The sequence below is a fragment of the Protopterus annectens genome, chromosome 13.part0 (assembly GCF_019279795.1).
Source record: "Protopterus annectens isolate FY-2018-M chromosome 13.part0, PAN1.0, whole genome shotgun sequence".
NCBI classification, from domain to species: Eukaryota; Metazoa; Chordata; order Ceratodontiformes; family Protopteridae; genus Protopterus; species Protopterus annectens.
The window spans coordinates 59,306,614-59,327,188 of NC_056747.1; the positions used below are offsets into that span (position 1 = coordinate 59,306,614).

Here is a 20,575-nt window from a genome sequence, read left to right on the forward strand (position 1 = left end):
TGTAACTATAGTTAAGGAGCAAACTCAAGGTAAGGAGACATGGGTAAAGCACAAGGACACTAACTATAGTTAAGGAACAAACTCAAGGTAAGGAGACATGGGTGAAGCACAAGGACACTGTGTAACTATAGTTAAGGAACAAACTCAAGGTAAGGAGACATGGGTGAAGCACAAGGACACTGTGTAACTATAGTTAAGGAGCAAACTCAAGGTAAGGAGACATGGGTAAAGCACAAGGACACTGTGTAACTATAGTTAAGGAGCAAACTCAAGGTAAGGAGACAAGGGTAAAGCACAAGGGCACTGTGTAACTATAGTTAAGGAACAAACTCAAGGTAAGGAGACATGGGTAAAGCACAAGGACACTGTGTAACTATAGTTAAGAAGCAAACTCAAGGTAAGGAGACATGGATAAAGCACAAGGACACTAACTATAGTTAAGGAGCAAACTCAAGGTAAGGAGACATGGGTAAAGCACAAGGGCACTGTGTAACTATAGTTAAGGAGCAAACTCAAGGTAAGGAGACATGGGTAAAGCACAAGGACACTAACTATAGTTAAGGAACAAACTCAAGGTAAGGAGACATGGGTAAAGCACAAGGGCACTGTGTAACTATAGTTAAGGAGCAAACTCAAGGTAAGGAGACATGGGTAAAGCACAAGGACACTAACTATAGTTAAGGAGCAAACTCAAGGTAAGGAGACATGGGTAAAGCACAAGGACACTGTGTAACTATAGTTAAGGAGCAAACTCAAGGTAAGGAGACATGGGTAAAGCACAAGGACACTAACTATAGTTAAGGAACAAACTCAAGGTAAGGAGACATGGGTAAAGCACAAGGACACTGTGTAACTATAGTTAAGGAGCAAACTCAAGGTAAGGAGACATGGGTAAAGCACAAGGACACTAACTATAGTTAAGGAACAAACTCAAGGTAAGGAGACATGGGTGAAGCACAAGGGCACTGTGTAACTATAGTTAAGGAGCAAACTCAAGGTAAGGAGACATGGGTAAAGCACAAGGACACTGTGTAACTATAGTTAAGGAGCAAACTCAAGGTAAGGAGACATGGGTGAAGCACAAGGACACTAACTATAGTTAAGGAACAAACTCAAGGTAAGGAGACATGGGTAAAGCACAAGGACACTGTGTAACTATAGTTAAGGAGCAAACTCAAGGTAAGGAGACATGGGTAAAGCACAAGGACACTAACTATAGTTAAGGAACAAACTCAAGGTAAGGAGACATGGGTAAAGCACAAGGACACTGTGTAACTATAGTTAAGGAGCAAACTCAAGGTAAGGAGACATGGGTAAAGCACAAGGACACTGTAACTATAGTTAAGGAGCAAACTCAAGGTAAGGAGACATGGGTAAAAGCACAAGGACACTAACTATAGTTAAGGAACAAACTCAAGGTAAGGAGACATGGGTAAAGCACAAGGACACTGTGTAACTATAGTTAAGGAGCAAACTCAAGGTAAGGAGACATGGGTAAAGCACAAGGACACTAACTATAGTTAAGGAACAAACTCAAGGTAAGGAGACATGGGTAAAGCACAAGGACACTGTGTAACTATAGTTAAGGAACAAACTCAAGGTAAGGAGACATGGGTAAAGCACAAGGACACTGTGTAACTATAGTTAAGGAGCAAACTCAAGGTAAGGAGACATGGGTAAAGCACAAGGACACTAACTATAGTTAAGGAGCAAACTCAAGGTAAGGAGACATGGGTAAAGCACAAGGACACTAACTATAGTTAAGGAACAAACTCAAGGTAAGGAGACATGGGTAAAGCACAAGGACACTGTGTAACTATAGTTAAGGAGCAAACTCAAGGTAAGGAGACATGGGTAAAGCACAAGGACACTGTGTAACTATAGTTAAGGAGCAAACTCAAGGTAAGGAGACATGGGTAAAGCACAAGGACACTGTGTAACTATAGTTAAGGAGCAAACTCAAGGTAAGGAGACATGGGTAAAGCACAAGGACACTGTGTAACTATAGTTAAGGAGCAAACTCAAGGTAAGGAGACATGGGTAAAGCACAAGGACACTGTAACTATAGTTAAGGAACAAACTCAAGGTAAGGAGACATGGGTAAAGCACAAGGACACTGTGTAACTATAGTTAAGGAACAAACTCAAGGTAAGGAGACATGGGTAAAGCACAAGGACACTAACTATAGTTAAGGAACAAACTCAAGGTAAGGAGACATGGGTGAAGCACAAGGGCATTGTGTAACTATAGTTAAGGAGCAAACTCAAGGTAAGGAGACATGGGTAAAGCACAAGGGCACTAACTATAGTTAAGGAGCAAACTCAAGGTAAGGAGACATGGGTAAAGCACAAGGACACTGTGTAACTATAGTTAAGGAACAAACTCAAGGTAAGGAGACATGGGTAAAGCACAAGGACACTAACTATAGTTAAGGAACAAACTCAAGGTAAGGAGACATGGGTAAAGCATAAGGGCACTGTGTAACTATAGTTAAGGAACAAACACAAGGTAAAGAGACATGGGTAAAGCACAAGGGCACTGTAACTATAGTTAAGGAGCAAACTCAAGGTAAGGAGACATGGGTAAAGCACAAGGACACTGTGTAACTATAGTTAAGGAACAAACTCAAGGTAAGGAGACATGGGTAAAGCACAAGGGCACTGTGTAACTATAGTTAAGGAGCAAACTCAAGGTAAGGAGACATGGGTAAAGCACAAGGACACTAACTATAGTTAAGGAGCAAACTCAAGGTAAGGAGACATGGGTAAAGCACAAGGACACTGTAACTGTAGTTAAGGAGCAAACTCAAGGTAAGGAGACATGGGTGAAGCACAAGGACACTGTGTAACTATAGTTAAGGAACAAACTCAAGGTAAGGAGACATGGGTAAAGCACAAGGGCACTGTAACTGTAGTTAAGGAACAAACTCAAGGTAAGGAGACATGGGTAAAGCACAAGGGCACTGTGTAACTATAGTTAAGGAGCAAACTCAAGGTAAGGAGACATGGGTAAAGCACAAGGGCACTGTGTAACTATAGTTAAGGAGCAAACTCAAGGTAAGGAGACATGGGTAAAGCACAAGGGCACTGTGTAACTATAGTTAAGGAACAAACTCAAGGTAAGGAGACATGGGTAAAGCACAAGGGCACTGTGTAACTATAGTTAAGGAACAAACTCAAGGTAAGGAGACATGGGTAAAGCACAAGGGCACTGTGTAACTATAGTTAAGGAGCAAACTCAATGTAAGGAGACATGGGTAAAGCACAAGGACACTGTGTAACTATAGTTAAGGAGCAAACTCAAGGTAAGGAGACATGGGTAAAGCACAAGGACACTGTGTAACTATAGTTAAGGAACAAACTCAAGGTAAGGAGACATGGGTAAAGCACAAGGACACTGTGTAACTATAGTTAAGGAGCAAACTCAAGGTAAGGAGACATGGGTAAAGCACAAGGGCACTGTAACTATAGTTAAGGAACAAACTCAAGGTAAGGAGACATGGGTAAAGCACAAGGACACTGTGTAACTATAGTTAAGGAACAAACTCAAGGTAAGGAGACATGGGTAAAGCACAAGGACACTGTGTAACTATAGTTAAGGAGCAAACTCAAGGTAAGGAGACATGGGTAAAGCACAAGGACACTGTGTAACTATAGTTAAGGAACAAACTCAAGGTAAGGAGACATGGGTAAAGCACAAGGACACTGTGTAACTATAGTTAAGGAACAAACTCAAGGTAAGGAGACATGGGTAAAGCACAAGGACACTGTGTAACTATAGTTAAGGAGCAAACTCAAGGTAAGGAGACATGGGTAAAGCACAAGGACACTGTGTAACTATAGTTAAGGAACAAACTCAAGGTAAGGAGACATGGGTAAAGCACAAGGACACTGTGTAACTATAGTTAAGGAGCAAACTCAAGGTAAGGAGACATGGGTAAAGCACAAGGGCACTGTGTAACTATAGTTAAGGAACAAACTCAAGGTAAGGAGACATGGGTAAAGCACAAGGACACTGTGTAACTATAGTTAAGGAACAAACTCAAGGTAAGGAGACATGGGTAAAGCACAAGGACACTGTGTAACTATAGTTAAGGAACAAACTCAAGGTAAGGAGACATGGGTAAAGCACAAGGACACTAACTATAGTTAAGGAGCAAACTCAAGGTAAGGAGACATGGGTAAAGCACAAGGACACTGTGTAACTATAGTTAAGGAACAAACTCAAGGTAAGGAGACATGGGTGAAGCACAAGGACACTGTAACTATAGTTAAGGAACAAACTCAAGGTAAGGAGACATGGGTAAAGCACAAGGACACTGTGTAACTATAGTTAAGGAACAAACTCAAGGTAAGGAGACATGGGTAAAGCACAAGGACACTGTGTAACTATAGTTAAGGAGCAAACTCAAGGTAAGGAGACATGGGTAAAGCACAAGGGCACTGTGTAACTATAGTTAAGGAACAAACTCAAGGTAAGGAGACATGGGTGAAGCACAAGGACACTGTGTAACTATAGTTAAGGAACAAACTCAAGGTAAGGAGACATGGGTGAAGCACAAGGACACTGTGTAACTATAGTTAAGGAACAAACTCAAGGTAAGGAGACATGGGTAAAGCACAAGGACACTGTGTAACTATAGTTAAGGAACAAACTCAAGGTAAGGAGACATGGGTAAAGCACAAGGACACTGTAACTGTAGTTAAGGAACAAACTCAAGGTAAGGAGACATGGGTAAAGCACAAGGACACTGTGTAACTATAGTTAAGGAACAAACTCAAGGTAAGGAGACATGGGTAAAGCACAAGGACACTGTGTAACTATAGTTAAGGAACAAACTCAAGGTAAGGAGACATGGGTAAAGCACAAGGACACTAACTATAGTTAAGGAACAAACTCAAGGTAAGGAGACATGGGTAAAGCACAAGGACACTGTGTAACTATAGTTAAGGAACAAACTCAAGGTAAGGAGACATGGGTAAAGCACAAGGGCACTGTGTAACTATAGTTAAGGAACAAACTCAAGGTAAGGAGACATGGGTGAAGCACAAGGACACTGTGTAACTATAGTTAAGGAACAAACTCAAGGTAAGGAGACATGGGTAAAGCACAAGGACACTGTGTAACTATAGTTAAGGAACAAACTCAAGGTAAGGAGACATGGGTGAAGCACAAGGACACTGTGTAACTATAGTTAAGGAACAAACTCAAGGTAAGGAGACATGGGTAAAGCACAAGGACACTGTGTAACTATAGTTAAGGAACAAACTCAAGGTAAGGAGACATGGGTAAAGCACAAGGACACTAACTATAGTTAAGGAACAAACTCAAGGTAAGGAGACATGGGTAAAGCACAAGGACACTGTAACTGTAGTTAAGGAGCAAACTCAAGGTAAGGAGACATGGGTAAAGCACAAGGACACTGTGTAACTATAGTTAAGGAGCAAACTCAAGGTAAGGAGACATGGGTAAAGCACAAGGACACTGTGTAACTATAGTTAAGGAACAAACTCAAGGTAAGGAGACATGGGTGAAGCACAAGGACACTGTGTAACTATAGTTAAGGAGCAAACTCAAGGTAAGGAGACATGGGTAAAGCACAAGGACACTAACTATAGTTAAGGAACAAACTCAAGGTAAGGAGACATGGGTAAAGCACAAGGACACTGTGTAACTATAGTTAAGGAACAAACTCAAGGTAAGGAGACATGGGTAAAGCACAAGGACACAGTGTAACTATAGTTAAGGAACAAACTCAAGGTAAGGAGACATGGGTAAAGCACAAGGACACTGTGTAACTATAGTTAAGGAACAAACTCAAGGTAAGGAGACATGGGTAAAGCACAAGGACACTGTGTAACTATAGTTAAGGAACAAACTCAAGGTAAGGAGACATGGGTAAAGCACAAGGACACTGTGTAACTATAGTTAAGGAACAAACTCAAGGTAAGGAGACATGGGTAAAGCACAAGGACACTGTGTAACTATAGTTAAGGAACAAACTCAAGGTAAGGAGACATGGGTAAAGCACAAGGACACTGTGTAACTATAGTTAAGGAACAAACTCAAGGTAAGGAGACATGGGTAAAGCACAAGGACACTGTGTAACTATAGTTAAGGAACAAACTCAAGGTAAGGAGACATGGGTAAAGCACAAGGGCACTGTGTAACTATAGTTAAGGAACAAACTCAAGGTAAGGAGACATGGGTAAAGCACAAGGACACTGTGTAACTATAGTTAAGGAGCAAACTCAAGGTAAGGAGACATGGGTAAAGCACAAGGACACTAACTATAGTTAAGGAACAAACTCAAGGTAAGGAGACATGGGTAAAGCACAAGGACACTAACTATAGTTAAGGAGCAAACTCAAGGTAAGGAGACATGGGTAAAGCACAAGGACACTAACTATAGTTAAGGAACAAACTCAAGGTAAGGAGACATGGGTAAAGCACAAGGACACTGTAACTGTAGTTAAGGAGCAAACTCAAGGTAAGGAGACATGGGTAAAGCACAAGGACACTGTGTAACTATAGTTAAGGAGCAAACTCAAGGTAAGGAGACATGGGTGAAGCACAAGGACACTAACTATAGTTAAGGAACAAACTCAAGGTAAGGAGACATGGGTAAAGCACAAGGGCACTGTAACTATAGTTAAGGAACAAACTCAAGGTAAGGAGACATGGGTAAAGCACAAGGACACTGTGTAACTATAGTTAAGGAGCAAACTCAAGGTAAGGAGACATGGGTAAAGCACAAGGACACTGTAACTGTAGTTAAGGAACAAACTCAAGGTAAGGAGACATGGGTAAAGCACAAGGACACTGTGTAACTATAGTTAAGGAGCAAACTCAAGGTAAGGAGACATGGGTAAAGCACAAGGACACTAACTATAGTTAAGGAACAAACTCAAGGTAAGGAGACATGGGTAAAGCACAAGGACACTAACTATAGTTAAGGAGCAAACTCAAGGTAAGGAGACATGGGTAAAGCACAAGGACACTGTGTAACTATAGTTAAGGAACAAACTCAAGGTAAGGAGACATGGGTAAAGCACAAGGACACTAACTATAGTTAAGGAACAAACTCAAGGTAAGGAGACATGGGTAAAGCACAAGGGCACTAACTATAGTTAAGGAACAAACTCAAGGTAAGGAGACATGGGTAAAGCACAAGGACACTGTGTAACTATAGTTAAGGAACAAACTCAAGGTAAGGAGACATGGGTAAAGCACAAGGACACTGTGTAACTATAGTTAAGGAGCAAACTCAAGGTAAGGAGACATGGGTGAAGCACAAGGACACTGTGTAACTATAGTTAAGGAGCAAACTCAAGGTAAGGAGACATGGGTAAAGCACAAGGACACTAACTATAGTTAAGGAACAAACTCAAGGTAAGGAGACATGGGTGAAGCACAAGGACACTGTGTAACTATAGTTAAGGAACAAACTCAAGGTAAGGAGACATGGGTGAAGCACAAGGGCACTGTAACTATAGTTAAGGAACAAACTCAAGGTAAGGAGACATGGGTAAAGCACAAGGACACTGTGTAACTATAGTTAAGGAACAAACTCAAGGTAAGGAGACATGGGTAAAGCACAAGGACACTAACTATAGTTAAGGAACAAACTCAAGGTAAGGAGACATGGGTGAAGCACAAGGACACTGTGTAACTATAGTTAAGGAACAAACTCAAGGTAAGGAGACATGGGTAAAGCACAAGGACACTGTGTAACTATAGTTAAGGAGCAAACTCAAGGTAAGGAGACATGGGTAAAGCACAAGGACACTGTAACTATAGTTAAGGAACAAACTCAAGGTAAGGAGACATGGGTAAAGCACAAGGACACTGTGTAACTATAGTTAAGGAGCAAACTCAAGGTAAGGAGACATGGGTAAAGCACAAGGACACTGTGTAACTATAGTTAAGGAGCAAACTCAAGGTAAGGAGACATGGGTAAAGCACAAGGACACTGTAACTATAGTTAAGGAACAAACTCAAGGTAAGGAGACATGGGTAAAGCACAAGGACACTGTGTAACTATAGTTAAGGAACAAACTCAAGGTAAGGAGACATGGGTAAAGCACAAGGACACTGTGTAACTATAGTTAAGGAGCAAACTCAAGGTAAGGAGACATGGGTGAAGCACAAGGACACTGTGTAACTATAGTTAAGGAACAAACTCAAGGTAAGGAGACATGGGTAAAGCACAAGGACACTGTGTAACTATAGTTAAGGAACAAACTCAAGGTAAGGAGACATGGGTAAAGCACAAGGACACTGTAACTATAGTTAAGGAGCAAACTCAAGGTAAGGAGACATGGGTAAAGCACAAGGACACTGTGTAACTATAGTTAAGGAACAAACTCAAGGTAAGGAGACATGGGTAAAGCACAAGGACACTGTGTAACTATAGTTAAGGAACAAACTCAAGGTAAGGAGACATGGGTAAAGCACAAGGACACTGTAACTATAGTTAAGGAACAAACTCAAGGTAAGGAGACATGGGTAAAGCACAAGGACACTGTGTAACTATAGTTAAGGAACAAACTCAAGGTAAGGAGACATGGGTAAAGCACAAGGGCACTAACTATAGTTAAGGAACAAACTCAAGGTAAGGAGACATGGGTAAAGCACAAGGACACTGTGTAACTATAGTTAAGGAACAAACTCAAGGTAAGGAGACATGGGTAAAGCACAAGGACACTGTGTAACTATAGTTAAGGAACAAACTCAAGGTAAGGAGACATGGGTAAAGCACAAGGACACTGTGTAACTATAGTTAAGGAACAAACTCAAGGTAAGGAGACATGGGTGAAGCACAAGGACACTGTGTAACTATAGTTAAGGAGCAAACTCAAGGTAAGGAGACATGGGTAAAGCACAAGGACACTGTGTAACTATAGTTAAGGAACAAACTCAAGGTAAGGAGACATGGGTAAAGCACAAGGACACTAACTATAGTTAAGGAACAAACTCAAGGTAAGGAGACATGGGTAAAGCACAAGGACACTGTGTAACTATAGTTAAGGAACAAACTCAAGGTAAGGAGACATGGGTAAAGCACAAGGACACTGTGTAACTATAGTTAAGGAACAAACTCAAGGTAAGGAGACATGGGTAAAGCACAAGGACACTGTGTAACTATAGTTAAGGAACAAACTCAAGGTAAGGAGACATGGGTAAAGCACAAGGACACTGTGTAACTATAGTTAAGGAACAAACTCAAGGTAAGGAGACATGGGTAAAGCACAAGGGCACTAACTATAGTTAAGGAGCAAACTCAAGGTAAGGAGACATGGGTAAAGCACAAGGACACTGTAACTATAGTTAAGGAGCAAACTCAAGGTAAGGAGACATGGGTAAAGCACAAGGGCACTGTGTAACTATAGTTAAGGAGCAAACTCAAGGTAAGGAGACATGGGTAAAGCACAAGGACACTGTAACTATAGTTAAGGAGCAAACTCAAGGTAAGGAGACATGGGTAAAGCACAAGGACACTGTGTAACTATAGTTAAGGAGCAAACTCAAGGTAAGGAGACATGGGTGAAGCACAAGGGCACTGTAACTATAGTTAAGGAACAAACTCAAGGTAAGGAGACATGGGTAAAGCACAAGGACACTGTGTAACTATAGTTAAGGAACAAACTCAAGGTAAGGAGACATGGGTAAAGCACAAGGACACTGTGTAACTATAGTTAAGGAACAAACTCAAGGTAAGGAGACATGGGTAAAGCACAAGGGCACTAACTATAGTTAAGGAGCAAACTCAAGGTAAGGAGACATGGGTAAAGCACAAGGACACTGTGTAACTATAGTTAAGGAGCAAACTCAAGGTAAGGAGACATGGGTAAAGCACAAGGACACTGTGTAACTATAGTTAAGGAACAAACTCAAGGTAAGGAGACATGGGTAAAGCACAAGGACACTAACTATAGTTAAGGAACAAACTCAAGGTAAGGAGACATGGGTGAAGCACAAGGGCACTGTGTAACTATAGTTAAGGAACAAACTCAAGGTAAGGAGACATGGGTAAAGCACAAGGGCACTGTGTAACTATAGTTAAGGAGCAAACTCAAGGTAAGGAGACATGGGTGAAGCACAAGGACACTGTAACTGTAGTTAAGGAGCAAACTCAAGGTAAGGAGACATGGGTGAAGCACAAGGACACTGTGTAACTATAGTTAAGGAACAAACTCAAGGTAAGGAGACATGGGTAAAGCACAAGGACACTGTGTAACTATAGTTAAGGAGCAAACTCAAGGTAAGGAGACATGGGTAAAGCACAAGGACACTAACTATAGTTAAGGAACAAACTCAAGGTAAGGAGACATGGGTAAAGCACAAGGACACTGTGTAACTATAGTTAAGGAGCAAACTCAAGGTAAGGAGACATGGGTGAAGCACAAGGGCACTGTAACTATAGTTAAGGAACAAACTCAAGGTAAGGAGACATGGGTAAAGCACAAGGACACTGTGTAACTATAGTTAAGGAGCAAACTCAAGGTAAGGAGACATGGGTGAAGCACAAGGGCACTGTAACTATAGTTAAGGAGCAAACTCAAGGTAAGGAGACATGGGTAAAGCACAAGGACACTGTGTAACTATAGTTAAGGAGCAAACTCAAGGTAAGGAGACATGGGTAAAGCACAAGGACACTGTGTAACTATAGTTAAGGAGCAAACTCAAGGTAAGGAGACATGGGTAAAGCACAAGGACACTAACTATAGTTAAGGAGCAAACTCAAGGTAAGGAGACATGGGTAAAGCACAAGGACACTAACTATAGTTAAGGAGCAAACTCAAGGTAAGGAGACATGGGTAAAGCACAAGGGCACTGTGTAACTATAGTTAAGGAGCAAACTCAAGGTAAGGAGACATGGGTGAAGCACAAGGACACTGTAACTATAGTTAAGGAACAAACTCAAGGTAAGGAGACATGGGTAAAGCACAAGGACACTAACTATAGTTAAGGAACAAACTCAAGGTAAGGAGACATGGGTAAAGCACAAGGACACTAACTATAGTTAAGGAACAAACTCAAGGTAAGGAGACATGGGTAAAGCACAAGGACACTAACTATAGTTAAGGAACAAACTCAAGGTAAGGAGACATGGGTAAAGCACAAGGACACTGTGTAACTATAGTTAAGGAACAAACTCAAGGTAAGGAGACATGGGTAAAGCACAAGGACACTGTGTAACTATAGTTAAGGAGCAAACTCAAGGTAAGGAGACATGGGTGAAGCACAAGGACACTGTGTAACTATAGTTAAGGAACAAACTCAAGGTAAGGAGACATGGGTAAAGCACAAGGACACTAACTATAGTTAAGGAACAAACTCAAGGTAAGGAGACATGGGTAAAGCACAAGGACACTGTGTAACTATAGTTAAGGAACAAACTCAAGGTAAGGAGACATGGGTAAAGCACAAGGACACTGTAACTGTAGTTAAGGAGCAAACTCAAGGTAAGGAGACATGGGTAAAGCACAAGGACACTGTAACTATAGTTAAGGAACAAACTCAAGGTAAGGAGACATGGGTAAAGCACAAGGACACTGTGTAACTATAGTTAAGGAGCAAACTCAAGGTAAGGAGACATGGGTAAAGCACAAGGACACTGTGTAACTATAGTTAAGGAGCAAACTCAAGGTAAGGAGACATGGGTAAAGCACAAGGACACTGTAACTATAGTTAAGGAACAAACTCAAGGTAAGGAGACATGGGTAAAGCACAAGGACACTGTGTAACTATAGTTAAGGAACAAACTCAAGGTAAGGAGACATGGGTAAAGCACAAGGGCACTGTGTAACTATAGTTAAGGAGCAAACTCAAGGTAAGGAGACATGGGTGAAGCACAAGGACACTGTGTAACTATAGTTAAGGAACAAACTCAAGGTAAGGAGACATGGGTGAAGCACAAGGACACTGTGTAACTATAGATAAGGAGCAAACTCAAGGTAAGGAGACATGGGTAAAGCACAAGGACACTTTAACTGTAGTTAAGGAGCAAACTCAAGGTAAGGAGACATGGGTGAAGCACAAGGACACTGTGTAACTATAGTTAAGGAACAAACTCAAGGTAAGGAGACTGGTAAAGCACAAGGACACTGTGTAACTATAGTTAAGGAACAAACTCAAGGTAAGGAGACATGGGTAAAGCACAAGGACACTGTAACTGTAGTTAAGGAACAAACTCAAGGTAAGGAGACATGGGTAAAGCACAAGGACACTGTGTAACTATAGTTAAGGAGCAAACTCAAGGTAAGGAGACATGGGTAAAGCACAAGGGCACTAACTATAGTTAAGGAGCAAACTCAAAGTAAGGAGACATGGGTAAAGCACAAGGACACTGTGTAACTATAGTTAAGGAACAAACTCAAGGTAAGGAGACATGGGTAAAGCACAAGGACACTAACTATAGTTAAGGAACAAACTCAAGGTAAGGAGACATGGGTAAAGCACAAGGACACTGTGTAGCTATAGTTAAGGAGCAAACTCAAGGTAAGGAGACATGGGTGAAGCACAAGGACACTGTGTAACTATAGTTAAGGAACAAACTCAAGGTAAGGAGACATGGGTAAAGCACAAGGACACTGTGTAACTATAGTTAAGGAACAAACTCAAGGTAAGGAGACATGGGTAAAGCACAAGGACACTAACTATAGTTAAGGAACAAACTCAAGGTAAGGAGACATGGGTAAAGCACAAGGACACTGTGTAACTATAGTTAAGGAGCAAACTCAAGGTAAGGAGACATGGATAAAGCACAAGGACACTGTGTAACTATAGTTAAGGAACAAACTCAAGGTAAGGAGACATGAGTAAAGCACAAGGACACTGTGTAACTATAGTTAAGGAACAAACTCAAGGTAAGGAGACATGGGTAAAGCACAAGGACACTGTGTAACTATAGTTAAGGAACAAACTCAAGGTAAGGAGACATGGGTAAAGCACAAGGGCACTAACTATAGTTAAGGAGCAAACTCAAGGTAAGGAGACATGGGTAAAGCACAAGGACACTGTAACTGTAGTTAAGGAGCAAACTCAAGGTAAGGAGACATGGGTAAAGCACAAGGGCACTGTGTAACTATAGTTAAGGAGCAAACTCAAGGTAAGGAGACATGGGTGAAGCACAAGGACACTGTAACTGTAGTTAAGGAGCAAACTCAAGGTAAGGAGACATGGGTAAAGCACAAGGACACTGTGTAACTATAGTTAAGGAGCAAACTCAAGGTAAGGAGACATGGGTAAAGCACAAGGGCACTGTGTAACTATAGTTAAGGAGCAAACTCAAGGTAAGGAGACATGGGTGAAGCACAAGGGCACTGTAACTATAGTTAAGGAACAAACTCAAGGTAAGGAGACATGGGTAAAGCACAAGGACACTGTGTAACTATAGTTAAGGAGCAAACTCAAGGTAAGGAGACATGGGTAAAGCACAAGGACACTGTGTAACTATAGTTAAGGAACAAACTCGAGGTAAGGAGACATGGGTAAAGCACAAGGGCACTAATTATAGTTAAGGAGCAAACTCAAGGTAAGGAGACATGGGTGAAGCACAAGGGCACTGTGTAACTATAGTTAAGGAGCAAACTCAAGGTAAGGAGACATGGGTAAAGCACAAGGACACTGTGTAACTATAGTTAAGGAGCAAACTCAAGGTAAGGAGACATGGGTAAAGCACAAGGACACTGTGTAACTATAGTTAAGGAACAAACTCAAGGTAAGGAGACATGGGTGAAGCACAAGGGCACTGTGTAACTATAGTTAAGGAGTAAACTCAAGGTAAGGAGACATGGGTAAAGCACAAGGGCACTGTGTAACTATAGTTAAGGAGCAAACTCAAGGTAAGGAGACATGGGTGAAGCACAAGGACACTGTAACTGTAGTTAAGGAGCAAACTCAAGGTAAGGAGACATGGGTGAAGCACAAGGACACTGTGTAACTATAGTTAAGGAGCAAACTCAAGGTAAGGAGACATGGGTAAAGCACAAGGACACTGTGTAACTATAGTTAAGGAGCAAACTCAAGGTAAGGAGACATGGGTAAAGCACAAGGACACTAACTATAGTTAAGGAACAAACTCAAGGTAAGGAGACATGGGTAAAGCACAAGGACACTGTGTAACTATAGTTAAGGAGCAAACTCAAGGTAAGGAGACATGGGTGAAGCACAAGGGCACTGTAACTATAGTTAAGGAGCAAACTCAAGGTAAGGAGACATGGGTAAAGCACAAGGACACTGTGTAACTATAGTTAAGGAGCAAACTCAAGGTAAGGAGACATGGGTAAAGCACAAGGACACTGTAACTATAGTTAAGGAGCAAACTCAAGGTAAGGAGACATGGGTGAAGCACAAGGACACTAACTATAGTTAAGGAGCAAACTCAAGGTAAGGAGACATGGGTAAAGCACAAGGACACTAACTATAGTTAAGGAGCAAACTCAAGGTAAGGAGACATGGGTAAAGCACAAGGACACTGTGTAACTATAGTTAAGGAGCAAACTCAAGGTAAGGAGACATGGGTGAAGCACAAGGGCACTGTAACTGTAGTTAAGGAGCAAACTCAAGGTAAGGAGACATGGGTAAAGCACAAGGACACTGTGTAACTATAGTTAAGGAACAAACTCAAGGTAAGGAGACATGGGTGAAGCACAAGGACACTGTGTAACTATAGTTAAGGAGCAAACTCAAGGTAAGGAGACATGGGTAAAGCACAAGGACACTAACTATAGTTAAGGAACAAACTCAAGGTAAGGAGACATGGGTAAAGCACAAGGACACTAACTATAGTTAAGGAACAAACTCAAGGTAAGGAGACATGGGTAAAGCACAAGGACACTGTAACTGTAGTTAAGGAGCAAACTCAAGGTAAGGAGACATGGGTAAAGCACAAGGACACTGTGTAACTATAGTTAAGGAGCAAACTCAAGGTAAGGAGACATGGGTAAAGCACAAGGACACTGTGTAACTATAGTTAAGGAGCAAACTCAAGGTAAGGAGACATGGGTGAAGCACAAGGACACTAACTATAGTTAAGGAACAAACTCAAGGTAAGGAGACATGGGTAAAGCACAAGGACACTAACTATAGTTAAGGAGCAAACTCAAGGTAAGGAGACATGGGTAAAGCACAAGGACACTGTGTAACTATAGTTAAGGAGCAAACTCAAGGTAAGGAGACATGGGTAAAGCACAAGGACACTGTGTAACTATAGTTAAGGAGCAAACTCAAGGTAAGGAGACATGGGTGAAGCACAAGGACACTAACTATAGTTAAGGAACAAAGTCAAGATAAGGAGACATGGGTAAAGCACAAGGACACTAACTATAGTTAAGGAACAAACTCAAGGTAAGGAGACATGGGTGAAGCACAAGGACACTGTGTAACTATAGTTAAGGAACAAACTCAAGGTAAGGAGACATGGGTAAAGCACAAGGACACTGTGTAACTATAGTTAAGGAACAAACTCAAGGTAAGGAGACATGGGTAAAGCACAAGGACACTAACTATAGTTAAGGAACAAACTCAAGGTAAGGAGACATGGGTGAAGCACAAGGACACTGTGTAACTATAGTTAAGGAACAAACTCAAGGTAAGGAGACATGGGTAAAGCACAAGGACACTGTAACTATAGTTAAGGAGCAAACTCAAGGTAAGGAGACATGGGTAAAGCACAAGGACACTGTGTAACTATAGTTAAGGAGCAAACTCAAGGTAAGGAGACATGGGTAAAGCACAAGGACACTGTGTAACTATAGTGGAACATTGAGAATTTTCAGAGTTAGGAACCGAAGATGGGCAGTCATAAATTAAAACTGGATAAGCTATGGAAAAGTTAAGAACTTAAAAGTATTAATGTTTAATAGGAGTAGTCAGTGGAGAAATCCTGCCACCTAGTGGCCAAAATTCAAAGATTACAAGGATGGGCTGAAAAAGTAGAAAGGGGTCTGGGGGAAAAGTGAAGACTGAGGACAAGGTAGGCTGCTAGCAAGAGTGCACTGAATTAAATAATACAACAGTAAGTTGGACTAAGGTCTCAACACAATTACATACTTGCTGTAAAAGTTCTTTGGGGGGGAGGCTGAATAGTTAAAGAAAATACACTGTAGCACTGTAGAATCTCTTTTGGTAGTTCTTTCAGGGAAAATGGTGTAAGGCTACAACTTCGGAAACTGCTATTAATTTTCAGATTTTGGAATTCCTGTAATTCATTGCTCTGGCATTTAAAATGGAAGTCCATTCCTGTATAGTTTACTTTAGTTTTATTGCTGCCAGTTGTGCATATCCAGGAGCGGCCTTAGGTCAACTGGTGCCCTAGGCAAAAGAGCCCCATGGTGCCCCCCTCCCATCACCTGGTGCCCCCATCCTGGTCTACCTACACCAAATAAATGCTGGAAAAGCGCCCCTGTTACTGCTGCGGAGCCCTAGGTGGCTGCCTAGTGGCCTATGCCTAAGGCCGGCTATGTGCATATCATAGTGCACTTATCCACTGAATATGTAGCAGTCTAGTTTATCAAGTGTCTGGCCACTGCTGTGGAAATGGCCATGTTTTTAATACTAGTCATATTCAGAGTTATACAGTAAGCTCCCTCAACGTCGCTCCCAACACACTACCACCGTCACCACCCCCAGGATTGTAATTTATGCAATGTATTATGATTGGTTAACTAATAGCATACCTTTGAAACCATTTTGCATGCAGTCACTTTGCACTGTGTTATCAAGACATTTTTTCATGACATTTATGTCTTCTGTTTCCACAGATATGAACCATTTGGTGCTTCAGTTTTGTACCACATTTATATTGTAAGCACTGGAGTAAAAGTCTGATTAGCTGAATGTATTTTGGTTTACACAAATCAGCAATCCTTAATATGTGATTTGAATATGGAACATTCTGTGCCCTTCTGTTGGGTAAAATACTGCCCCACAAAAATGACTTTGCATACCACAGTGCATTATATGCCTGACTGATTTCCCTACTGCACAGTCTGCTGTTACTTCCAAAACTTCTCTTAGGGCTTTGCAGTATTTTGTCTTCACATTTTTCAAAGTTTTCTTCATGTGACTAGTAACCTAAGGGCACTTGTAAGTCTGTATTGACAAGTTTGGTTGGTATTATTAAAATATATTCCTTCCATTTTCTCGGTTGTATATTAAGTGAGGAGCTACACTTTCAAAAAAGTTACATGTGATGCTGTCGCTGGCACAGTCAGATTAGTTTTATTTCTAGAAGCACCATCATGCATCAGAATTTTTGTTCAGTCCATGCCTGAGACCTTCCTGTCAAAGTGCTGGTTTGTAACTATTGTCTGTATTTTTTATTTCTGTAGAAAGAAGTACCGTGCCCTTCCTTGGTAATGGCTCCTGTTGACTGCAATCAGGGTCCTGAAGAGTCCTTGCCATCTTCTCAACAGGAAGGAGACGCAGAGCTGATAAATCCAACAGTACACTCAGCTGAGCATTCCAACCCAAATGTGGACACACTGAAAGAAGACAGCCCAAAGGATGACCAGGGCCAGTCAGACTAGAACATGATAAACTGGCCTTATCTGTTTAAGTACACTCAAGTAAACAAATACGTATTATCAGAGGATTAGATTGTAGCATCAACATTTAATGAGAACTGCTTGTGTCGGCCATGCCAAGATCAAATGCTCCCCATACTTTATTATTGAGTGCGATATTTGGGGAGAAGTACACAGAATGACAGAACTCATAATGCTGAGATATCATTATTGCTATTGAGGACCTGGAAACATTTGTTGTTTAGTAATAGCTTTAGGGAATGCCTTTACATCTGGAATGTCATTTTATTGTCGGATACCAAAGTACAGCCAGAATCTGACTTAATTGGAATGGTTAATTGTTTGACTGGATTAGAGTAACACAAATTTTAACCAGCATAATTTCAACTTGAATCTTGAATCTTTTGAAATGTATCATTTTCTGTATGTATGAATGTTAAAATTCACTTTTTGAGTGAAAAAGCTGCACTGTGTATATGGCCCAGTAAGTCTGAAACTCTGGTATCCATGTAGCAGTTCTCATTGGGCTCCATCCTGCCTTTATAGTGTGGCAGAAAATAAAGTCTTAATCCAGTGAGTGTGATATTCAGCTGCAGCTGCCACATGACTGTAGGTCTTTAGTGTTTTAAAAGAAGTAACTGCAGAGCAGACGGTACTTAAAAGGTAGATGCATTAGAATACAGCTTGGCAGTATTAAATCCATCTGGATTGAATTCTTAATTTTTTTTTTTATACAGACATCTCACGTGCAGGGACCTCTGAGGAATATTCCATTTCGAGTTCAGGTAGTATTGCTGTAAATCACCAACAGCAACAGTGTTTGGGGAGGTGGTGTGATATGGTGGTTGACTTTTTCAGACATTATAAATTCTAGGTTCATAGATGTGCCTGATTGTCTCCCCTCAAAAACTCTTTCTACCTCGCATGGTATGGCTGGGATTGCAAAACACAGACTTCATAAAAAATGAAAATGCTGATTTCTGAAGATTTTGTTATAGCAGTATTATGTTCCACACATTGTGTCTTACTGCATATAGCTGAAGAGAGGTATATGTAGACAGAATTGTAGAGTCAACTGGCCCAAAACAAGAGAAGGAAGGACTTGCACTTTTTTTTTATTAAAACTGCTGTCAAACTCTTTACAAAATAATTTCTGCCAGTCAGTTGGAGGAGATGTCTGGAATATAACATATCCAGCTGTTTAGTCTTAAAATTTAGTATGATTGAAGAGAAGAATTTTTTAAGAACTCTCACTTCATCTAGTTCCCCCAGGCCAGCCATACCCCTTTGCACAAACATTTTTGCTATTTCTGACCAAAGAGTGTGTAGCAGACCAGACTGTTGATTTAAACATGACTCAATGTGCAGTACGGTTTTTATGTTTGTTATAAACTGAACTATATGAATTCTGTTTGTTCTCTGACACCTTGCAGTCATTTCTGCACTGTGCTGGCATCATCTACAGTTGGTAACGCTAAGAAATTCTACCAACCCAAGCCATGAAGTTATTACTTGTTAAAATAAAGTTTCCTTTGAGCAAGTGTGTTTTGTCATGTAGAAATGCCGTGTACTAGCCCTTGTCAAGTTTTGGAGTGTTTTCCTAAATAGCTAGCGTCTTTTTGTAATAAAACTAGACAAAGCATGGTAGTTGCACAAGATTCATACAAGTCTGAAAAAAGGAAGGGCAACACTAACGGCTTGATTAACTTCTTTATGGAATTGATTTAGTGTCATAAAATGGAAAGGAATAATGAGGTTCCTTCTCGCAAAGCACAAGACTGTCAGTAATTATACAACAGGTGGGATAATACCTTCAGTGTTTTGGAAAGTTATGGAATCTTTTCTGAAAATTGTGAGGTGCCAGAACGATAGAAGAGAACAGGTCTAAAGGCTGTATACATTTGTTCACAGACCATTTTGCATGAATTTAACAGGATTTTTTTTTTTTCACAGTGTACTTGTGCAACTAAATTAGAAAACCAGAAGATGACTGTGGGCCTAGACTAGCTCCACTTTAGCACTGAACTTGAGTCATCCTCAGATTAGGAGATCGACAGATTTTGGATTAAGACCCTAAAGTGTAAATGGGGTAAAATAGATTAAGTGGCTAGCAGGGACATAGAGTGTAAATTGCCATGAAGAACATAGGGTTGGTTATTAACTACTGTATACTCTTATTTCTGGGATTGATCTGTATAGTATTGCTAGGCCATGTCAAGAAAAAAACCTTCCTCTTTAAAGTTCGCAAAAAGGTCTGCAAAGTTTCATACTTGTGCAAGAGAAATTGAAGGTATGGTGGAAACTGTTGTGCTACAGTGAGTGAGTTAATGGACAGGAACTTAGATTCTGTGCAGAAAAGTGCAAACTACTGTCATGTGAAATAGAAACATAAGGCAGGAATGCACATTCATTCATAGGATGTAGTAAGGTACTTTAAAGACCATCAGTGTGCAGTCAGGTGATCAATAGGGCTTTCCAACAAAAAAAATCTGCATTTTCTGCAGATGGAGGAGTCACAGAGCCTCTGTATCTCTCATGGAAAGAATTAAGTGTAACCTGCTGCAGCACCCAGGAAAGATAATTCACTGGTGAGTTTGGTCCAGTAGTTAAGGTACCCCAAACAAAACTTGAAAAATGGACCACTGAAATCAGTGATCTGCCATGGTCAACAAATGAATAAATAAGAGAGCTTGAAAAGTTGCTGTTATAGTATTGTCAGGTGTTTTAAATATTTAAAAAAAGTGTGGGATGCCATTAAGGATAGCAGACCTCACAGAAGAGAGGTACTGTTACTGGCAAAGAGGAACTTTGCATATTTATCATAAGGATCATGTCTACAAGAGATTTGTAAAGTGAATGAAATAAGTCTCACTTCAGCACCAGTCTTCAGCTAGATTTGAAAGTAGTGTGACATCTCCAGGGGTGCAGGTTTACCTCTCCATACCATGGACATCTGCAGGAAGTCCAGCAGTAAAACACAACTTGAACCATGCGATCTTCACTTCTTTTTTTCTGCTAATGTGAGTAGTCAACACTAATCA

At 40.8% G+C, this 20,575-nt stretch overlaps 1 protein-coding gene across 1 annotated transcript in view; it reads left to right on the forward strand.

The window, feature by feature from the left end:
* Positions 1-19,075, forward strand: part of SPPL2B (signal peptide peptidase like 2B) — an 859,053-nt gene extending 839,978 nt beyond the window's left edge. Inside the window, exon 14 of the mRNA XM_044054743.1 lies at positions 17,340-19,075. Within this exon, the coding sequence (XP_043910678.1) occupies positions 17,340-17,537 (198 nt within the window). The 3' untranslated portion in view covers positions 17,538-19,075. The remainder of the gene's footprint in view (positions 1-17,339) is intronic.
* Positions 19,076-20,575: the final 1,500 nt, after the last annotated feature.